The 20,400-nt window shown below is 56.7% G+C and overlaps 2 protein-coding genes across 2 annotated transcripts in view; one reads left to right on the top strand and one right to left on the bottom strand.

Moving 5' to 3' along the window:
- Nucleotides 1-7,564: 7,564 nt before the first annotated feature.
- On the top strand, nt 7,565-11,223 carry MYOG (myogenin). The gene is made up of 3 exons (XM_084275962.1): nt 7,565-8,083; nt 10,266-10,347; nt 11,065-11,223. The coding sequence occupies exons 1-3, from the start codon at nt 7,604-7,606 to the stop codon at nt 11,184-11,186; spliced, it is 684 nt and encodes a 227-aa protein (XP_084132088.1). The 5' UTR covers nt 7,565-7,603; the 3' UTR covers nt 11,187-11,223.
- Nucleotides 11,224-12,733: 1,510 nt separating this feature from the next.
- The window catches only part of PPFIA4 (PTPRF interacting protein alpha 4), a gene marked incomplete at its 5' end in the record, with an annotated part of 32,999 nt that continues 25,332 nt past the window's right edge, over nt 12,734-20,400 (bottom strand). Inside the window, 8 exons of the mRNA XM_084275992.1 lie at nt 12,734-12,871; nt 14,244-14,335; nt 15,602-15,779; nt 16,573-16,641; nt 17,137-17,312; nt 17,984-18,081; nt 18,922-19,097; nt 20,032-20,058. Coding sequence (XP_084132118.1) covers nt 14,277-14,335; nt 15,602-15,779; nt 16,573-16,641; nt 17,137-17,312; nt 17,984-18,081; nt 18,922-19,097; nt 20,032-20,058 — 783 coding nt within the window. The 3' untranslated portion in view covers nt 12,734-12,871; nt 14,244-14,276. The remainder of the gene's footprint in view (nt 12,872-14,243; nt 14,336-15,601; nt 15,780-16,572; nt 16,642-17,136; nt 17,313-17,983; nt 18,082-18,921; nt 19,098-20,031; nt 20,059-20,400) is intronic.

Consider the following 20,400-nt stretch of genomic DNA (forward strand, 5'->3'; position numbering starts at 1 on the left):
TTCTGCATCCAGGGTGGAGATGTGGGGGTGGAGGGAGGGAAGGAAGCCCCTTTCCACCCCACCAGGTCCCCCCCCCATGTTTTCTGCAGTGATGAAAAAGGATGAACCCTCACCTCGTGCCTGCTTGGCCATCCCAAAATACTGCATGGGGGCAGGAGCTGGGGTGTCACAGCTCCTGGGTTTAAAGAGGAGCCCTGACCCAGCACAGCCATGAAAGGAAAATCCAGATGCTGCCCCAGGGTCCCGTCCTGGGACTAAGGGACATGCCCAGCCCCAGGGAGGAGACATCTGGGCCTCCCAATTCCACCTCCCTAAATAAATGCTCTTGATAAGGCAGAGGCAAACAGGAACACGGGTGGCCAAGGGGTTCAGCAGCCCCCCCAGGCACGTCACTCCCCTAAAGCAACCAAATCCACGGGGCCAAAGGGACCAGATGTGACATGGGCACTGGGCAAGAGCATCTGGTGAGGGACAGAGGGCGTGGATCCCGCAGGAGAAACATGAGGGGGAGACAAAAAACCCCTCTCAAATCACATTCCTTTCCCTCCTTGGTGGGGTGGAAGCCGAGCTGCTCCCCAGGAGAGACCCAAAGGCTGCTGGAGCCATCACCAAATATCCTTTCCCTGGGACAATTTCACCTCCAGCCCAGCACAAAGATGCAAAGGAAAGGGCTTCCTGGAAGTGGCCCCGCTCCCCCAGAGCCTCCCCTCCTTGGACTGGGATGTTTTGGCCCAAAAGATGAAGAGGGGACTGGGAGGGGGGCAGGAACTGGAGGAAGCCAAACCCTGGGAGCTATTTTCAGCCCTGGGCAGGAAAAGCACCTGCTGGGGTCATCACGCCGAGGGAAACAACAAACCTGGAGATTTTCTCCCTGGAGAGGGGTGGGAAATGAATAGCTGGGCTCACCCCCGATGGGGGATCGGGGTTGGATGCAGTGGGGTCACCCCCTGGGTTCCCAGGTCTGATCCCCCCCCCCCTCAGCCCCCACACAAAGGGCTGGGTCCGCACCCTGGGTCTTGCGTGGGGAGGTGGAGGGGGTTTCTTCCCCCCCCCCCCCCCAATAAAAGGTTCAAAGGGGGCCGAGATGCTCTTGGCCCCTGAGTTGGGGTGTGCATCCTAAATGCGGCTGGGATGAGGATAACCGGGCTGCGGGTGCCCTCTCCCGTCCGCCGCACGGCACGGCTGGAGCGGGGGATGGCTCCTGCATCCCTCCCACCCCCGCCCCGTGGGACCCTCGGGTGTCCCGGCCAGGGAAGGGGGGAAGGGGGGGGTTATCCTCGGTCAGGGCTCCACACATTTTCATTTCAAGGCATTTTTCCTCCCCAGGCAGCCCGGCGCGGTTGAGATGGGCTGGAATGAGCTTGTCCCCCTGCGATGGGGGTGTGTGGGGGGAGCACCCTAAAAACACCTACCCCTCTTCTGTTACCCGCACCAAATCCCAGCAGCCTTCCTCATTCCTCCCAGCCCATCCTCCTCCTCCCGGCTCTCATCTTCCCTGGCTATGGTCTGGCTCCATCAGTCTGTGGGGTGCGGGGTGTCTGTGCAGTGGGTGGGCTGGGGACCCCCGTGGGGTGCAGCTCTGCCTGCCCAGCCCCCAGTTCTCGGTGCTGTGGGGTCGGGATTATCCCCCAGCTGCTTGGCTGGTCCTGACAGCACGTGCTGGGGTGGGCGACAGCTGAGCACGCGGGCGGGAGTCAGGGTGTTGCTCAGGCTTCCCCCTCCCACCCCCCACATAGGGCTGAACACCCCAGCCAGAGGGGAAACCAGTCTGGGACACCCCCACACACCGATTTTGGGTGCTCATGGGGTGGGCTGAGCCAGCAGCTTCTCCCCCCACGATGGGAATGTGCAGGGTGAGGCCCTTCCGGAAGGGCTGGGTGCCCCTCCCTGGGGACTGGCTTGTCTGGCATCACTGCTGGCATCTTGTGGGGAGGGTCTGCTATCCTCCTGCCCTTGGGCATCCCACCCTGAAGCCACGAAATACCCACAGCCCTCCCCTGCTCTCCGGGTTAGCCTGGGGTGTCCTACATGGCTGCATTTGCTGTCCCCATGGGGTGAGGCCAGAAAAATGCAGGAGTCACCAGTCTGTGCCCTGAAAGTCCCACATCAGCATCACTAATGGCTCTTCCCCCTGCTCACCAGACCCTGGTCCCCAGCACAAGCCCTGGGTTGGGCCACGGGGGGGGCTGGCTGAATGTGCCCACCATGGTCACTCAACCCACGGCAGCTTCCTCACCCCACGGTCCCTGTGTGGGTCCAGAAGCCCCATCTCAGGGCAGTCCCCTGCCGAGCGATGCTGCTGTCCCTGGGTCCTGTCCCCATGCCCTGCACCATCCCCCTGGCCCAGACAGCTGTCCCTCTCAGGGGGTTGAGTAGCCACCATATGTCGCTGCTGAATCCCTTGCATTCACGGGTCTTCCTCCAAACACCCACCTGTCCCCCAGCTCACCCAAGCCAGACTCCCCCCCCCAGCTCCAGGGAAAACAGCCTCTTGTTGACAACTCAAGACACCCCCCCCCAGCCCCTCTGTGACACATGTGGGGCCAGTGCCACCATGCAGGGGGTGGAGGAGCAGCCTCTCACAACCTGGGCATGCCCCTGGCACTGGGGGGGGCTCCAGACGGGACAGCCCATGGTGGAGTTTGCTGGTGGGGGTCCTGCTGGGTGAATCCCCCCTCCAGCAGTGATTTGGGGCTGGGGGGTGGGAAGGGCTGTGTCCAGGCCAGAGGTCATGGTGGGGCAGAAACACAGGAGTTTTAGTGCTGGCATTGGGCAGATCATCACCCAGTGAGTGTGGGCAAGCAAGGGCAGGGGGGATCAGGGCACCCAGTATGATCCCTGGACTGGGCTCCAGCTCCAAGGTGTGTTGGGGCAACTGGTTTTGTCCCCAGACTGGGATCCTGCAGGGCAGGCAGGACAGATCATGGACTGGGATCCAGCAGGCTGTGGTAAGGGGGCCCACTAGTGCTCCAGGCTGGTATCCAGTGGATTGATACATTGGGGCACACAGTGCTGTGCCCAGACTGGGATGCAGTGGGCTGGGGGTGCTGCTCAGCCACAAGCACCTCTGTGTTGACAGCCCCCCCACCCCCTCTGTCCCCGCTCAAACCCCCACAGCCAGTTAAGAACCAAAATAAAGTCCAGCTGGACTTTACACCATCGTGATCCCTGATTTCCCAGTGGGAAAACTGGCACCTGGGGTTACAGGGATGGGGAGGGGTGGGGGTGGGCAAGGCTGCAGAGCCCTCTGGGGTCATAGTGCTGCAGGGGCACAGGCAGCCCCATCCCACCATCCTCCCAGCCTGCCAGTGAACCCAAACTGGGCGAGCTGGCACATAGGGGTGAGGGAGGTGCTGTTGGCTGGTCCTGCCATCCCAGCCTGGGACAGAGGGACATGATCTCCCACAGCACCCCAGGGGCTGGACCCAAACCCAATCCTGTACCCCGGGCAGGCTGAGGTGGCTGTGTGGGGACAGACTTGAGGGGCAGGCTCTGCCCAGCCCCATCTCAGCCCAGCAGCTGTTGCTGTCCCAAATCTCCAGCGAGCAGGCACGTCGGAAATCCCGGGTGTCGGAGGAGAGGTCTGCTCTGCATTCCTCAGCCGGGAGCAGGGAGAGGGCCAAGCATCTCCTCGCTGCCTGCAGCTGCTCCCAAATATGTTACAACTTGTCACCGCAGCAGGAAGGGATGTCGGCAAGGCTGGAAAGCCAGAGGGGACGTGGGGTGGTGGGTGCCCAGGGAGATGGGAAGGTGGGTCCCATTGGAAGTGGTGGAACCCCTTTTCCTGTGCTGAAATCTCCGTGGGACCATCTCTTTGCTGTGTCCTGGCCACCCACCTCTTTCCTCCTAAGTAGGATGGTGCCAGCACCCCAGGGCTGCAGATGCTGCCACCACCACTGGCTGGTCTGTTCAGCCTGGAGAGAAGAAACTGAGAGGGGATCTGATCAGTGGGGATCAATATCTGAAGGGTGGGACACAGGGGACATGGGCAGCCCCTTTTCAGTGTCTGTGGTGACAGGACAAGGGGTGATGGCCTCAAGCTGGAGCACAGGGAGTTCCACACCAAGATGGGGAAGAACGTCTTCTGGTGAGGGTGAGGGAGCCCTGGGACAGGCTGCCCAGGGGGTGTGGAGTCTCCATCTCTGGAGAGATTCCAGCCCTGTCTGGACACTGACTTGTCCTAGGGACCCTGCTTGGCAGGGGGTTGGACCTGATGAGCTCTGGGGGTCCCTTCCAACCCCAGTGATTCTATGCTTCTGTACTTTCCCAGCTCCTAAAACTGCAGCTTTTCCTGCCCTTTCTGATGGAATCAGCCAGCTGGCACCATCCCCACCATCACTGCTGTGGGATGGGACCATGCACCAGGCAGGGACCTGCACCCAGCGTGTGCAGCTCCGTGCGCCGGGCAGGGACGTGCACTCCTGAGGGCTCAGGGTGCTGGGAGGAACATGCCCAATTCTGTACCCCAGTTCAGTGCTGTGCTCCGGGCTGCAGCTTCCCCAAGAACTCATCAACACAAGATCCTTGGCCACGGTGGGAAAGCAAAGCAGTCGGGGCAGCCCCAGGCATCTCTCGGTGACCCTACGCCGTGGACCTGGCCACCGGCTTGGGAAGCTGCCCCAGAGGCACAAGGACAAACCCTGGGCTGGGAGATTTTCTCAATGGACGGGGGTATTTTTAGCCAGGGCCTCGTGGCTGCCTGTCCCCCGCCGGCTGTGACGGGGGGGGGGGGGGGGGAGCCGTCCCCAGCCGGGAAGGTCACCCCGTGACGGATCGCAGCACGTTCTGCCCCGGGGGCTCGCACAGCGTCTCCTTTGTGCGCCTCCCAGCCGCCACCATCCATCACAGGCTAACCTGACAGCCGGCAGCAGAGCCCTAATCCCCCGCCGGCTCCACCAGACCCTGGGCACCCGTGGAGAAGCCGCCCCGCTCCCCCAAACCCAGCAGTTGTCTTTGGGGGTGCTCAGCACAGCACAGGCTATGGTGGAACCTACCTCCACCCCTCAAATGCCAGGGTCCCTCGGTCAAGGCTACTTGCCCAGTGGGAATCACCACCCCTGATTTGATATCCGATGGGATGACCCCCCCCCCAGACCCTCCTGTGTGCCCCCACCCTGTCCAGGATTAGGGGTGTCCTTGCCATAGGGGGTCTGATGGAGGTGCAGGGATGTGGCAGGTGAGCACAGCTACATCCCAACTCCCTGCAGCCTGGATGAGACCCCCAAAAGGAACCAGAGCAAACACAGGAGGAGCTGGGACTGTCCCTGGCAAGGGGTCCTCCTTCCCCCATCCCCACCCCGCTCTGCTGCTGGCTGCCCTTTCCCCCCACTCAGCCCTGGGACAAAGTGACCTCAGTGTCCCATTGGGGCCCTGGGACACAGCGACCTCAGTGTCCCATTGGGGCCCTGGGACACAGAGACCTCAGTGTCCCATCAGGGCTGGCTTGACCCACTTCTGGTCGGGGAAAGGCCGATGCTGCCCCTGTTTTATGAAGTGCTAAATGCTTGTATGGGGCGGCCACGGGGCCGGTTATGTCACCGCTGGGTCGCTCATCCTCCAAACACCCTCTTGTAATAAAACCCCTGCATTTAGACAGCAGAGCTGGGGGTGATCCCACAAGCTGGAGGTGATCCCACAAGCTGAGGGTGATCCCACAAGCTGAGGGTAATCCCACAAGCATCCCTTGCCTGGGGACCTGGCTGCAGCTTGAGGAGCTCACCCAGGTCACTGGGTGCCACCGATAAAGGTTGCCATGAGCAAGTCAAGCTGCTTGGTGCAGTGATGTGAAGTTGATGTAAAGCCCTTGGGCTCAGGTCATCCCTGTGTAACAGCTTTGTGCCTGCTGCTGGCTCCTCCACACACTCCCAGGGATGGATCCTGCCTCTTCCCAGCCGTTCTGGTGCCTTCACCTAACCCAGGGGACGATCAGGCACTCTGAGCTTTATTTCCTTTCTGATTATTTCAGAGAGGTGAGTGACCCTGGGGAGCACAGGGGCTCTGAACCTCGAGGCTGCATTTTTTTATAGATGCTGAAACCACAGGAGGAGCAAATCCCCAGGACTGAGACCCTTGGAAAGATTAAATCAGGGTGAGGATGCATGGTGAAGCTCCTAGCCCCAAAGAAAGAACTGACAAGAGAGAAGAGCATCGTGATGGGTTCCTAAAAGCCTAGAAATCAACCCAAATTGAAGAAGGGTGCTGGCAGTGGGTGTGGGGAATGTGCCAAGGCATGGCCTTTCCGGGGAGGGGGGATTTGGGGAAGGAAAATCCCGCAGGGTTGGCCCTGCTCTTTGCTGACATTCTTTCCACTGACCGATCCCTCGGCTGGAATCTGGCCCGGAGCAGGAATAGGAGGAGATGGGAGATGGTTTCTGAGGTTCCCAATGGAAAATAAAAGAATCCTTTTGGAATAGACAAAGCTGGAGGGATGCCTTTGAGTGGTTGGAGTCTGTGGGGAAGGTCTGGGGATGGGTGAAAATCACACCCACGTTGCAGCTCCTGAAGGGTCTGTGGGCCCTGTTGGGAAGGTGGGAGTGATGTGTCTTTGCTGGGAGAGGGGTGCAGTGGGGCAGTGTGGGGATTTGGTTATCCACATGCTACCAGAGACCAGCTTGGATGAGCCAGAGTTGGGGTAGGAGGGCTGTGGGGACACATAAGAGAAGGTGTCCCTTGGGATGGATGTATGGGAGAAGCCACAAACAAGAATTTTGTGCCAAGAAGGTTGCTCTGGGATAAGGAACTCGGTCAGGGACCTTCAGGAAGCCCACAGTGGAGGAAAGGATGAGCCTGGTGCTGTCCTGCCTGCTCTGTTCCCGCAGGGCATAGGGGCTGCCAGCAGGATGGATGCTGTGTGGTGCGGGGTGTCCACAGGGAAGGAGCTGGACCTGGGGTTGCCGCCTGCATCAGGCCATCCCTTCCAGGGCTGGATTAATCCCCATGGAGTAATCAGCAGAACCAGGACCAGAGGTGTGCACCAGCAGGATGGGACCATGGGAAATACGGGGACAGTGGGGAGCAGAGCGGGGTGGAGGTGGGAAGGGCCAGGTGGAGGAGGATGCTGTCTTGTGTCTATCTGCAGGGCAGGTGAAGATCAGGGTGCTGTGGGATCGAGGGGAACAGCCACCAAGGGATGAGGGTGCCCTGGCCAGGCAGGGCAGCCGTGACGCCACCGTGGGCTCCCCCAGCCCGGCTGTAACTGAAGGGACCAGATGATCCAGGAATGCTGGGGGGGGGGGGGGAGCTGGCAGCCACCCGCCGTCCCCTGTGGCACCCCAGCCTCAAACAAAGCCCTTGTTTGCAGGGCGCCCAAGCTGCCCTCCCTGCCGTGCCAGCTCCCCCAGACCCCCCCACCCCCCCGCCCCCCGAGCACGGCCACGGGCCGGGCAGTGTAATCCCCGCGGAGAGAGCACATGAAATCAGATGGACAAGTTTTGATGTGAGGCAGCAGCTTAGGGCAGGCTCAGGTTTCCTTTAGGTTTTCTATATTTATCTCCATGATTTAATGCCAGCGCCGGGGTTTAAATGGCACCAACCAGTTGGCGTGGGGAGAGGGAGCAGCCGTCCCCAAGCCTCACACACGTCCCCCCGAGCTGCCCAGGAGCCCATGGAGCTCTTTGAGACCAACCCTTATTTCTTCCCAGACCAGAGGTTTTACGATGGGGAGAATTTCCTGGGCTCCCGCTTGCAGGGCTACGAGCCCGCGGCGTTCCCGGAGCGGCCCGAGGTGTCCCTGTGTCCCGAGAGCAGGGTGGCTTTGGAGGAGAAGGACTCATCTCTGCCTGAGCACTGCCCTGGGCAGTGCCTGCCCTGGGCCTGCAAGGTTTGTAAGAGGAAGACGGTCTCCATCGACCGGCGCCGGGCGGCCACGCTGCGGGAGAAGCGCCGGTTGAAGAAGGTGAACGAAGCCTTCGAGGCGCTGAAGCGCAGCACCCTGCTCAACCCCAACCAGCGCCTGCCCAAGGTGGAGATCCTGCGCAGCGCCATCCAGTACATCGAGCGCCTGCAGAGCTTGCTCAGCACCCTCAACCAGCAGGAGAGGGAGCAGAGGGACCTGCGCTTCCGCCCCGCCGCTTCCCAGCCCGGGGTAAGTGTCTTTCTGCATCCCCCAAACCTGGGCTGGGGACCAGCGCTGGGGTGATGCCTCCTTGGGGGATGCTCTGTGGGGATAATCCTGAGGGTGATGCGCTAGGGCACTGGGTCCTGCTGGGAGAAGTGGGACCCCCCCCCCCAGCCCTGAGATGTTGCTGTTATGGGCTGGTGAATGTGTCATAGAATCATAGAATCATAGAATCATAGAATCACAATGTCCTGCGTGAAGGCTCAGGGTGGCACTGTGCAGATGCCCAGTAGCTGTTTTTCCCTGCGCAGGGATGGTGTGGAGAATGTGTGGTCCAGTGCTGGGCACTGCACTGAGTGTGGCATCTGTGCCTGAGCTTGGGAGGGACAATAAATGAGATAAAACAGCAGAAGTATAAATTAAATTCATAAAATTAAATAATTAATTTTTTAAAATTGGATTAATAAAAAATAAAATAAAATAGAATAGAACAAAATGCAATACAATACAATACAATTAAAATAAAATAAAATAAAATAAAATAAAATAAAATAAAATAAAATAAAATAAAATAAAATAAAATAAAATAAAATAAAATAGAATAAAATAAAATACAATCTCCCTGCCCACAGGTTCACACACTCCTGATTTCCCCTTGTAAAGTCCTGGGGTGACACAACCCACAAAGCCTCTGACCAAACACTGTTGGGGGGGTGTGAGTGACCTGGACTGCAGGTGTTGATCTGACATTAGCAGTGGTGGCATCTTGCTGCAGCCCCGAGCAGGGACACCACGAGCCAGGGCTTGCTGCACCATGGGGTGGGGGTGGTTTAACCAAATTTTTGAGGGATGATTTTTGTCTGTCCTCTGATTTCTGGGCAGACACACACCTCCCTGCTGCTCTGAGGCTTTGGATAGCAGAAGAACACAGATAAGTACAGCTATAGATGCAGGTGATGCAGATGAAGCTGATCCAGAGAGAGATGACATGGTAGATGTAGGTGTAGGTACAGACACAGGCATTGGTGACACCCCTTATACAGAGAGATGTAGATGTACATGTAGAAATATTTATAGACGGTCTAGATATAGATATGGTTCTGGATAGAGAGATGGATGTGGGTGTGGATGTGGATGTGGAAGGAATATACGAGCACAGAAAAGTGGGATTCACAGAGATTCATCAGGGACACGGGTATCCTAACATTTAGAGCTGAATAAAGGACTGAGAAAGCTTTTAGGGTCCATCCTACATATTCCTGGGACTTCCTACTGTAAACTGGATGTATTCCCTTGGGTTTGTTTTGGGTGGATTTGTTGGTTAACCCTGCAAATGTGCCCAAGACTGAGCAGGTCCCATGTCACTGCTGCTCTGAGTGGTCCCTTCTCCCAGGCACGGCCAGGGAGACACATACTGAGTACAAAACCCAATATCTTGGGGGAAAAGAAATCATACCCATAAGAATGTTCCTACTTTAGTGGGAAACAAGTCCAAGTGTAACTCATTAGTCTGTGGTGCTGCAAGTTTGTAGACCCAAAATGCCATTTCTAGGCTGCTACATAGTCAGGTCCTATAAACTGATCCTGTTATAGGGTTGCTCCAATAAACCATAATTTGGGTTTAACCCAGTCCAGCAGCCACTTCCAGATAAAGATACACAATGAGAAAAAGCCACTTCAGAGCTTTTCTGAGTAATGCTCTCGTTTTTCAGGCTGGCAGCTCTTTGAAGCAGCCATTCAGCCTCAAACCCACGAATCAAACTGCCAGAACATCTTCCCCAGCATCCCCCTTGGGATGGCCTGAATGTGTCCAGCCCATGTGCCATTTTTTTATGAGTTTGATTTGGAGATTTCCAGAGAAAAGTTGTTTTGTCCAAGGACATTTGTCCATCTCCAGCCATTTCTCATAGTCCCTGGGTAAAGGGAACCCACAATGGGTGGGTGGCCCTATTTCTCCTGTATCTGGAGCCCCTAAAGTGTTTATTTCAGCCTTTGCACCTAGGGAAGCACCTGACCCTGATGGGTGCTGGGACCCCAGATACTGTGGGCTCCTCTGACCACTTTGCAGGAGAGATGGGGTGCATGCAGCTCTGCAGGGTTGCTGTGCTGCAGTGGTTGGGCACCCTGGAGTTGGGGTTTGGGGTGGCTGGTGGGGTTTGGCAGGGCTGGAAGGGGTGAGACCCACAGTTGGCATCTCAACTCCTTGCAGGCGGCCGGTGAGTGCAGGTCCAGCAGCTCCTCCTGCAGCCCTGAGTGGAGCAGCCAGCTGGAGTTCGGCACCAGCCCTGCGGGTAAGGTCCTCCCCTCCTCACCCCTGTGTCCTGCAGCCTGGCTGGGCTCTGGGGGGGGGAGCAGTGGGGGACACCGCAGCCCCAGAGCAGAGCCAACCCCCTCACCCAGCAGGAGAGGCACGGAGCAGAGGACTAAAGGAGCCTTGTCCCTCTCTTCCCACCCAGCTGTTGTAGAGAGATGAGCTTCTCCCAGGCTCATAAATCCTCCAGCACCTCCTTGGCTCGATGCTCAGTGAGTTGAGGTGTCTCCCACTGTCTGCTTTCACCAGGATGCCCACTCTCAGGACCTGACAAACTGGACTGAAGCAGTCCAGAGCCCCAGCAGCTTGGTCCCCATCAAGGGCTCATCCACTGCCATTCCTTGGCTTTGCCTGCTGCAGTGCTGAGCATCGTTGCCTTGCACCCCCTTTGCCTCCCCACACCCCCTTTCTATTATTACAGTTGAACCCCCTCCCCAGTCCCACCTGTTTCTTCCCCCAAAAGCAGAAACCTGAATCTTCTTTTCTAATGGGCAATAAACCCCTCAAAGTTCCACTCCCTGTTGCCCTCTTCAGGAGAAGGTCTCATCCCCCCTCAGGGTGGGATCTGAGTGGGTCCCCAGGTTGTTCTGTCTGTGCTGGGTGGGGATCACAGGGTCCCCCCTGTGTGGGCTCAGGACCCATCCTGAACACACGGTCCCTGTCCCCCTCAGTGTCATCCTCCTCTTGCTCTCTGCAGATCACCTCCTGGCCAACGATGCAGCGGAGGACCGCAACCTCCACTCGCTCTCCTCCATCGTGGAGAGCATCGCGGTGGAGGACGTGGCTGTGACGTTCCAGGAGGAACAGGTCCAAAACTGAGCCAGTGGAAACCCTGATGGCTCTTCAAGCTGGTAACGGGGTGGGAATAAGATGCTGGAAGGGTCCAGCCGCTGGGAATTGTATTTACCCCTCCAGTGCTGCGGGCTGCACCGACGAAACCACTCACCTCCTTTCCCACCCCTCGTGAAACGCTCCCTCTCAGCCAGCTGAAAATAAAGTGATGGGGAGAGGTGGGATTTCGGCAGCGCCGAGGCCCCACGCCGGCAGCAGCCCCGGCTTCCATGAGGGCAGCCGCCCGGCGTCGGACTCTGCTTCGCTCCCTTGTCTGGGGACGACTGGATTTTGGGGGCCAATGTGTGTGCTGGGTTGGCTTGCTCATTTTTTTCCAAGGTTCTCTTTGACCAACGTCTCCCTCTGGCTGGTGTCCCACGGGCGCCCAGCCCCGGGATGCTGCCCCGCACCGCCTGTTCTACTGAGCGCCGTGTGGAGTTGCCATTTGGGTTTTTATTTGGATTATTATTTTTGCTAACTTATTGGGATTTTTTTTTCCTTTTTTTTTGTTTTTTTAAATAAAGGCATTCTTGTTTGAAGGGCTTGGGGCTTCTTTCCCACTGCACAGGCCTCCCCTAAATCCCAGAATCACACAGAGTCACAGAATCACAGGGGTTGGAAGGGACCAGGAGAGCTCATGGGGTCCAACCCCCCTGCCAAAGCAGGGTCCCTAGAACAGGTCACACAGGTCGGCATCCAGATGGGGCTGGAATCTCTCCAGAGATGGAGACTCCACACCCCCTGGGCAGCCTGTCCCAGGGCTCCCTCACCCTCACTGGGGAAAAGTTCTTCCCCAGCTTGGTGTGGAACTCCCTGTGCTCCAACTTGCAGCCATTGCCCCTTGTCCTGTCCCCACAGACACTGAGAAGAGGCTGCCCATTTCCCCCTGTGTCCCACACTTGAGATATTGATACCCATTGATCAGATCCCCTCTCAGTCTCTTCTCTCCAGGCTGAACAGCCCCAGCTCACTCAGCCTTTCCTCACAGGGGAGATGCTCCAGGCCCTTCAGCATCTCCGTAGCCTCCTCTGGACTCTCTCCAGGAGATCCCTGTCTGTTTTATCCCAGGGAGCCCAGAACTGGACACAACACTCCAGGTGGGGCCTGACCAGGGCAGAGCAGAGGGGGAGGATCCTAGGTTGGGGAATTTTCCAGGTCAGAAAATGCAGCTGAGCCTCAGCACTGTCCCTCAATGGGGAGAACTGGATGTTCCATTCCTGCAGAATCCAATGATTTCACTGGTTTGCAACTGGGGCTCAGTCCTGTACCCCAAAAACTTTCAGAGAGAGCTAAAGATTTATTATATTTTTTAATTGGGGCTCTAGAAAGAAGGCTCAAGCCATGGCTGTTTTAAAATCCTGTTTATTGGAACACACATACATCCTTTCCTGACCCGATCCAGGGTTTGGAGTCCATGCAGTACCAATAATATGATGAAAGAAATAGGGCATTGATATAAAGGGCTCACTGACTCTTCAAATTAAAAAAATATTTAATACTGTATTAGGCAAATAATACACCGAAAAGACATCGTGACTGTATAGCCTCTCAGATATTGCACTTCCAGACAGCACATGATAAGTATAAGGTCATTCCAGCCATCAATAAATATCACATCAGAAATAGGGGCCACACAAGGCAAACGTGGCATGAGGAGACGAAGAGATCCTACCCTACGGGGAAGAAATGGGAAGAGTTAAGAGCCTCCTGGATTGATCCCTGCCCGTAGCTTGGAGGCAGGAGGGGAGAACATCTCCTCTGCACCTGGAGGGGAAGGGACGAGCACGTCCCAGGGCGCTGGGTGCCCCTGCCATGTCTCTCCCAGGCACCCAAGGAGGCTCCCCTGTCCCGTGGGTGCCACGTACCGTCCCGGCCGGCAGCACAGCCGTATGGGGCGGTTCCAGCCCTTCCCCACGCAGCCCTTGGTGGACCTGCGGTGCAGGCGCAGGCACCCCCTGCACAGTGTCTGGCAGCACCCCAAAGTGCAGCACCCTGACTGCCCACCTCTTGGCAGACAGCCATGCCCCTTTGCCCCCCACGATGGCTGGTCCCTGCTCCGTCCTGTGCAGTGCTGACCCTGCTACTGGCTCTGGTTCCCCCGGGGACAGACCCTCAGGATTTTCATGAGCCCGAATCTTCCTTGGCTTCGAGTCCCTTGGGCAACAGTGTCCCTGATGCCTGGGGCTTGGGTGAGTCAGTGCAGCAGCCCATGGCATATTGGCAACATGAACCAGGCAGGAGAAAGGTTTCCAAATATCGCAGCCCACTTTTGGGGCACCTCTGCAGCTCCACTGGGTCGTACCACGCTTCTGCCAGCGACAGAGAGGACACCCAGTGAGCCCATCTGTAGCCCGGCCAGCACGGGGAGAGGTGGGTGGACAAGTCACAGGTGGGAGCCACGGGGAGCTGGGGAGAACGGTGGGGTGCACAAGCAGAAGGGAGAGCATCCTTTTCGGTCCACAGCAGCGAGACTGCAGCGTCTGTTCATTTGGGCCAAGGAACAGGCACAGGCTGGGCGCTTGTCCTGAAAGGCAGCCAGCACGTGGCCGTATGGATAGTGGGGATGTGCTGAGAAATGAAGTGGGAAAGGTCCCATGAGGATGGTGGCTCATCTGCCCCCGTGCACCCACAGGCCAACAAACCCAGATGGAATTGACAATGAATCCTCCTGGCAAGGGGGAGCCATGCCTTGGGGTATAGCAGGGTCCCAGAGACTCTCTGATGTGCTTGACTATCCTTCCCTCACCCTGATGGGACCCCCACATCTAGGATGGCATCCAGGATCCCCAAGGAAGCTGTCGGTCCCAAGACAGGACAAACCATGTGTGTTTGGGATGCTAGCATCCCTTCTGCATCATCGCAGGGTGCCGTGTGCCTCAGGCAGCAGCGGGCAGTTCCCCCACCACTGAGGTCTCCTCTGTGGCAAGGCAAACCTTGGTGAAGGCAGACACCCCACCTGGGTGATGCTGGGCAGAGGACACTGGGCCTTGTGCTCTCCTCTCAGTCCCCATCCAGCTCGGAGGCCTTGGTCCTCCTCACACTTACCCAGGGCTGGGCTGGTTCCCATCACGCTGACCCTCAGCAGGAGTACGTCCGGACCGTGGAGGTCTCCAGCCTTGGCGACCCAGAGGCACCAACTGGAAGTGAGTCAAAGAACACAGTGTGCAATTAGCAACTGCTCTAATCAGCCCTTCGTTCCCCACCAAAGCATTTCTTAGGCAGCACCTGTGCACTGGAGATGTGTGAAGGTGAGGGTCAATGGGGTGTTTGGCCAGCCCTGGTGCTTCCAAGGCTCTAGAGTATTTGGGAAGTTGGCATTTGCCATCCCCACTCCTGAGAAGCAAGTTCCCTGCCACCCATGTCTGTGTGCTGTCAGACAGGGGATTTTATCCCAGGTTTCACTGTCATCAGACAGGTGGGAATTACAGCTTCCAGGGTTGATCCAAACTTCTGGATGGAAAACTGTGAATTTTGAGCAAACTGGAGCCAGGAGAAGGAAAGCTGAGCCTGGGACTTGGAACTGGAAGGTGAAAGCACAAGTTTTTAATGCTCATTCATACATACATTTCTTGGCCTGCTGAAGCAGGTGGCTGGTAGCTTGGGACAGTGGCACCAGGGGACAAACCAGGGGGCCCTGGCTGGATCTTGTGTCTCCCTACAGCTTTGGAAGTGAAGGGAATGGTGTGGTGGCAGGGCAGAGCTGTAACACACAGCAGCCAGCTGCACAGGCAGCCAGCGTTGGAGCAGGTCCTGCCAGCAGCACTTGGACTGAACTGAACTGTTTAACTCACCCCACTGGGGATGGTTTCCAAAGCGTGGACAAGACTGGTTCAGAATGAGCTGTTGCTTCCTGACAGGCCCCACAGGCTCTGACTTGGACACCCAAACTGGGGTGGGTGAGACTTACCCCCATTTCATGTCCCAGCCCAGCCCTCCCCCTCATCCTGGAGGTTCAAGAGAATGAACCCCCAGACCAGACCAGAGGCTGAAATAACCCTCCTGAGGATTTACAGCAGGCAACATAGAATGATAGAATCCCAGACTGGGCTGGGTTGGAAGGGACCCCAAGGATCACAGAGCTCCAACCCCCTGCCACAGGCAGGGACACCAACCTCCAGGCCTGGAGCTACACAAGGTTACCCAGGGCCCCAGCCAACCTGGCCTTGAACACCCCCAGGGACGGGGCACCCACCCCCTCTCTGGGCAGCCTGTTCCAGCCCCTCACCACTCTCTCTGGAAAGAACTTCCCTCTAATATCTCATCTAACCCTTCCTTCCTTTAGCTCCAAGGATCACATGGATTCAGCACGGATTTGCAAGCAGCAAGCCTCTCTCCCCTGCGGCACATCATTCCCCATGAGGTCAGGGGTGCAAGAGGACCCTGGGGAGATGTTGGTGACCTACCTTCCGGGGGCATTTTCTTGGCAGGGGCGGAAGGAGGGGGCAGTGGCACCAGGCTGGTGACGCGGAAGCCGGCGGGCAGCGTCTCAGCGGAGCCGCTGAGCATGTTGATGCTGTGAACGTCCCGCGGGCGGAAGCGTTTCCGCCAGGACGGGGTTCGACGGAAGGTCTTGTCGTCGCCCTGGGAGGGAGAAGCAGATTACAGGGCCCAGCATGAGTGGCAGCAGCACCTTCTGCCCCTGCGAAATACCACCACTGTTTCCATCTAACAAGAGGCCAACCCAGACAGTGCAGAAGTGTGGGATCAGATTGGGCTGAGGACACAGGAGACCTCTCCAGCATCCCATCATGTAGGCTTCCTCCTTCCCAGCTTACCTGCCTCTACCCCAGCCTGCCTGGAAAGGCCCAATAAAGGCCCCAAGGGACAGATCTACCCTTGGGCAGGTAACAGCATCTAGAAGTGCCTGCTACTCTCTGAGCATTACAGAGCACCCTGACTGGCTGTACTGCCTTCTCTCACGTGGGAGGGTTCTAGATGAATTCCCACCTTCAGTGACTCAACACAAACAGCCTTCTGGCCGCTTAACGGGGCATCTCCAACTCACCAGCTTTACCTGCCACAGATGTGTCACATCCAGACCACCTGTGACCCTCAAAAGCAATAGGAAAGAAGCCGGCAAGGGAAGTCAGATGAGCCTACTTGAAATTCAGCCCACCAAGCATGAGGTTAGAAATGAGGCACAAGATTCTACCTCACATACCTTCACAGCCTGGGAACATGTTCCTCAGGGCCTTGTCTAATAGTTTTAGGTTATTCCACTGATACTGCTCACACAACAGCTCTAACGAGTTTGTGAGGCACTATTTGACACCCCTGGAGAAGGAGGGAGAGAGCAGAGGTCCTGCCTCTCCCATTTCTTGCACAAGAACAGACACTCAGCACAATCTAGAGATGGAAGAGGTTTGGTACTCACATCATCCAGCCTCCGATCGGTGCCCAAGGCGAGCAGGTTGTTGAACTCCCTCTCCAGAACTTGTCGGGCCTGAAAATAACCAAAAAATGAGCATTTAGGCTGGGGGTGACCTGCTGGGGACAGGACAAGGGGCAATGGCTGCAAGTTGGAGCACAGGGAGTTCCACACCAACATGGGGAAGAACTTTTCCACAGTGAGGGTGAGGGAGCCCTGGGACAGGCTGCCCAGGGGGTGTGGAGTCTCCTTCTCTGGAGAGATTCCAGCCCCGTCTGGACGCCGCCCTGTGCAATATGAGTTGGGGAGCTGCTTTGGCATGAGGGTTGAACCCCAGGAGCTCTCAAGGTCCTTTCCAACCCCTGGGATTCTGTGATTTACCATTGGTGGGAACAGTTCCCTGCACAAAGCCCCAACCCAGGAAAGCCTGAGAACAAGAGAGCCCACGTGCCCTCTGAGTGCTCTGCTTGGGAAGGCAGAGTTGAGTCGGTGGGACTGGTAGAGCCACAGCACAGCCATGTCCCACGCTGGCCACCCTCCTCCAAAATCCCCCAGGGATGCTGCTCCTACCTGTGTGTTCTGTGTGGGGATTTGCAACACGAGTGCCAGACTGTTGTGGTCGAAGTTTTCATCGAGGGCCAGGAGAGCCCCGTGCACTCCGCTCTCCACAAGGTTGTTCGCGTACTCGCGAAGGCCGATGGACTGAATCCAGTGAATGACCTGGTCATTGGTCCACACCAAGACATCTGTGGAAGAGCAAGGGCATGTATCAGAGCCAGCTCACACCACACCAACTGGGGAGTGTCTGGTGTCCTGAAACCCTTCGACAGAGCCCAAGGCTGCTCCTGGGCCTCTCCCTCCTCAGCCAGCAGTGATGCTGGGTGCTCCAGTGCCAGGGACAGCTCACTTGGAGTCATCAAACTAAACACTGAAATAACAGGCAGAAAACAACTGTGAAAATCAATCCTAAGAACCCGTGGCTGCTGGTGTAATTAGGGGCATTATGGATAATGAGATGTAATCTAAGCAGCAGCCAGATGCGCAGGGAATCTCAGGACAGCCAGTGAGGGAGGGGAGGCTGAGCAAGCTGGAGGGTGTCCTGAGCATCTCAAAGTGGCAGGAGAAGCCTGTTTGCTGCTTGGAGGGGATCTGCCCTGGCTTGACACAAGTGGATCTTCCTCCTCATGTCTCACTGGGGTAAGCTGCATAAAGGCAGTCAGAGCAATATGCTGGGGAAATACTGCAGGGAGGTCTCCTCTGGAGAAAAGCCCTCCAGGCATGGTTGCTCAGGAACAATGATTTTTGCCCAGGAAAATGCTGTGTGAAAAATAAGGACTAGGAGAGAACATGACTGGGCATCTCTTGGGAGGTTTCTCCTCTCCTTTTCCAGACCTGGATCATGTATTTGGTTGCTGACCTTTGATTTCGTGCTGGGTCTCTTCTCGCCTCCTCTCCAGCTCTTTGCGGTCGTAGTTGAGCCTCTTCAGGCACATGATGCCATACTGCAGGCTGGTGCTGCAAGGACACAAGATGTCACCTCAGGAGGGCTCAGCACGATGGGGCAGGTGGCTTGGAGGGACCCAGCTCCCTGGCTATGCTCCATATGCCTATAGGATGCTTCAGTTCAGGGTTGGGTCAGCCCAGGCACAACCCAAAGGGAAGATCTTGGCCAGAGAAGAGGGAATGTCCCTCCCTTTCATGGTAATTCCCCACTCCATTAGTTTTCCTGTGTTCTACCTTCTTCAGTGTACATGGTACTCAGAGCTCGGTGGCTGGGGAGAACCTGGCTGCTCCAGGCTGAAGAGTCCATCCCCAGAGCAGGATGGGCCCTGGCAGGTCCATGGACACAGCCCCACAGCTGGGGTAGATGGTGGTACCCATCTGCCCACTCAAAAGCCATGCTGGGATTGGCATCCCTTCCTCTCTGCATGCCAGAGAGAGGAATGAGCCAATGCTCATGTTTCCCACCACAACCATTCCTGATCTGAGCTCTGGTGATCTGCAGATGAGGGTACTGGTACTTGAGTAAGGGGGTTGGGGTGACACAAGGCTTCTTCAAGCTGGGCTGCTGGCACATGGGTCTGCCTGCCAGCAGGGGATGGGGTGTGATGAGCCTTGTGTTATGGCCTGGCATTTGCTGCACAGCCAGGTGAAGGCCTGGTCCTCTGCAGTTCTGCTGGAAGGAGTGTGCTGAAGAAGAACATTTGCCCATACCAGCTGGTTGATTTTAGCCTAGAAGAGCCATCCTCCAGCACCAGGCCTGGCCAAGTCAGGGGAGAATCCTTCAAATTGCCCTATCCTCTGCTCCATGTGCTGACACTGTACCCCAGGGACCTCCCAAAGGAAGGGACTCACCGATGGAAACTGTCCACCATCTTCAAGTGCACTCTGAGGTCTTTCTTGGTCAAGTGGTCCAACATCCGTGCATCAACAAGACACTCCATGAAGTAGCTGCGGTACTGTGGGAGACCCAAGCTGGGTAGCCACTCGTTCCCAATCCACTCATGGTTCATGTCCCCATAGGCCAGTGTCTGCAGAGAAGCAAATGGAGAAGCTGGGGAGAAAACAGGATGTGGTGGAGCTGCAGACTCCCAAGAGATCAGGAACAGTTCAGTGCTGTGGCCTGGGGGCTACTGTCCTGAGGACCAAACCTGAGCCAGAGAAGTTTAACCCTAGTTTGTACTGAAGGAGCTGGAGGGAACAGTCCTGATGGCCATGGTCTGTGTCCTACTGATGTCCCCTGAGGAGACAAGGCAGTAGCCAAAAAGCAAGTGTAAGGGACAGCTGGACTGCATGAGCAAGCTGCTTCTGGAAAAAGCACATTCATGAAAGCTGAAATAACTAAGAAACAGGTTTTGGTGCATTCCCAACTGGTTTTTAAGAAGCTTGGAAATCACCAAAAGATGTGTTTTGTGTCTTCAAACTGAAAACAAAAGTCCATTTGGGGCAGAAAAACATCCAGTCCCTGTCACTGCAAGCTAATTCCAGGTCCAAAGCCAAAGCAAAACTCATCAGCACAAAAGTAAAACACTTGAGAGTGATAAAACCAGAAGAGATGGATCCAAGCAGGACTCCTCCCTCCCACCTTTTCAGTTCATGAGAACAGTCCATTGTCCTCAACTTGGGGCTAAAAAGCCCTGTGAAAACTAGATGCCTGTGCAGCTTGATCCCATGCAGGGTGGCTGGTCACTCTTACACTGAGATTTTAAGCCAAGATCTGTGTCTTACACAGAAGAAGTCACTGCCTGAAGCAGAGAAGGATGGTGCAGAGTCCCAGGAGGACCACCCCATGCTTAGAGATGGCTCAGAGGAGCGACCAAAGGATGCAGGCTCAGACTCCAAGCAGGACTTGGCCAATACTGATGTCCCCAGCTCATCCCCCAGGTACCCCATGTGATGTCCAACTCCCCCTCCCATAACCACCCCATGTACCGCCCATGGAAAAGGGTGACACGGGGACCTCACCTGTGCCCAGCTGCCTTCCTCTGTGTCCTAAGCATGACACATGCAGCATGTCAACAGAAAGGACAAGTAAAGTCAGTACCCGGCGGCCCTGCACGATGAAGGGGTGTGCTGAGCGTGGGATCCCTCAGCACAGCGTGACCCAGAGGGGATGGGAGTCAGTCCCAGAGCTGCACAGCTTGGGCAGCTCAGCTGACAAGGTGCTGGGGACACCCCAACCCTGCTGGGCCCAGGTTTCACCCCATCTCTCTGTCCAGCAAAGAGTACAAGGATGAGGCTTTTCTCACAGGCCTTGGGCTGGAGATGGCACAGACATGGGCTCACACAACCTTCCTGGGTAGTTCTCAGGTCCCCCAAAGACAGAGGGATGCA

Source organism: Gallinula chloropus, assembly GCF_964237585.1.
Source record: "Gallinula chloropus genome assembly, chromosome: 27".
NCBI lineage: Eukaryota > Metazoa > Chordata > Aves > Gruiformes > Rallidae > Gallinula > Gallinula chloropus.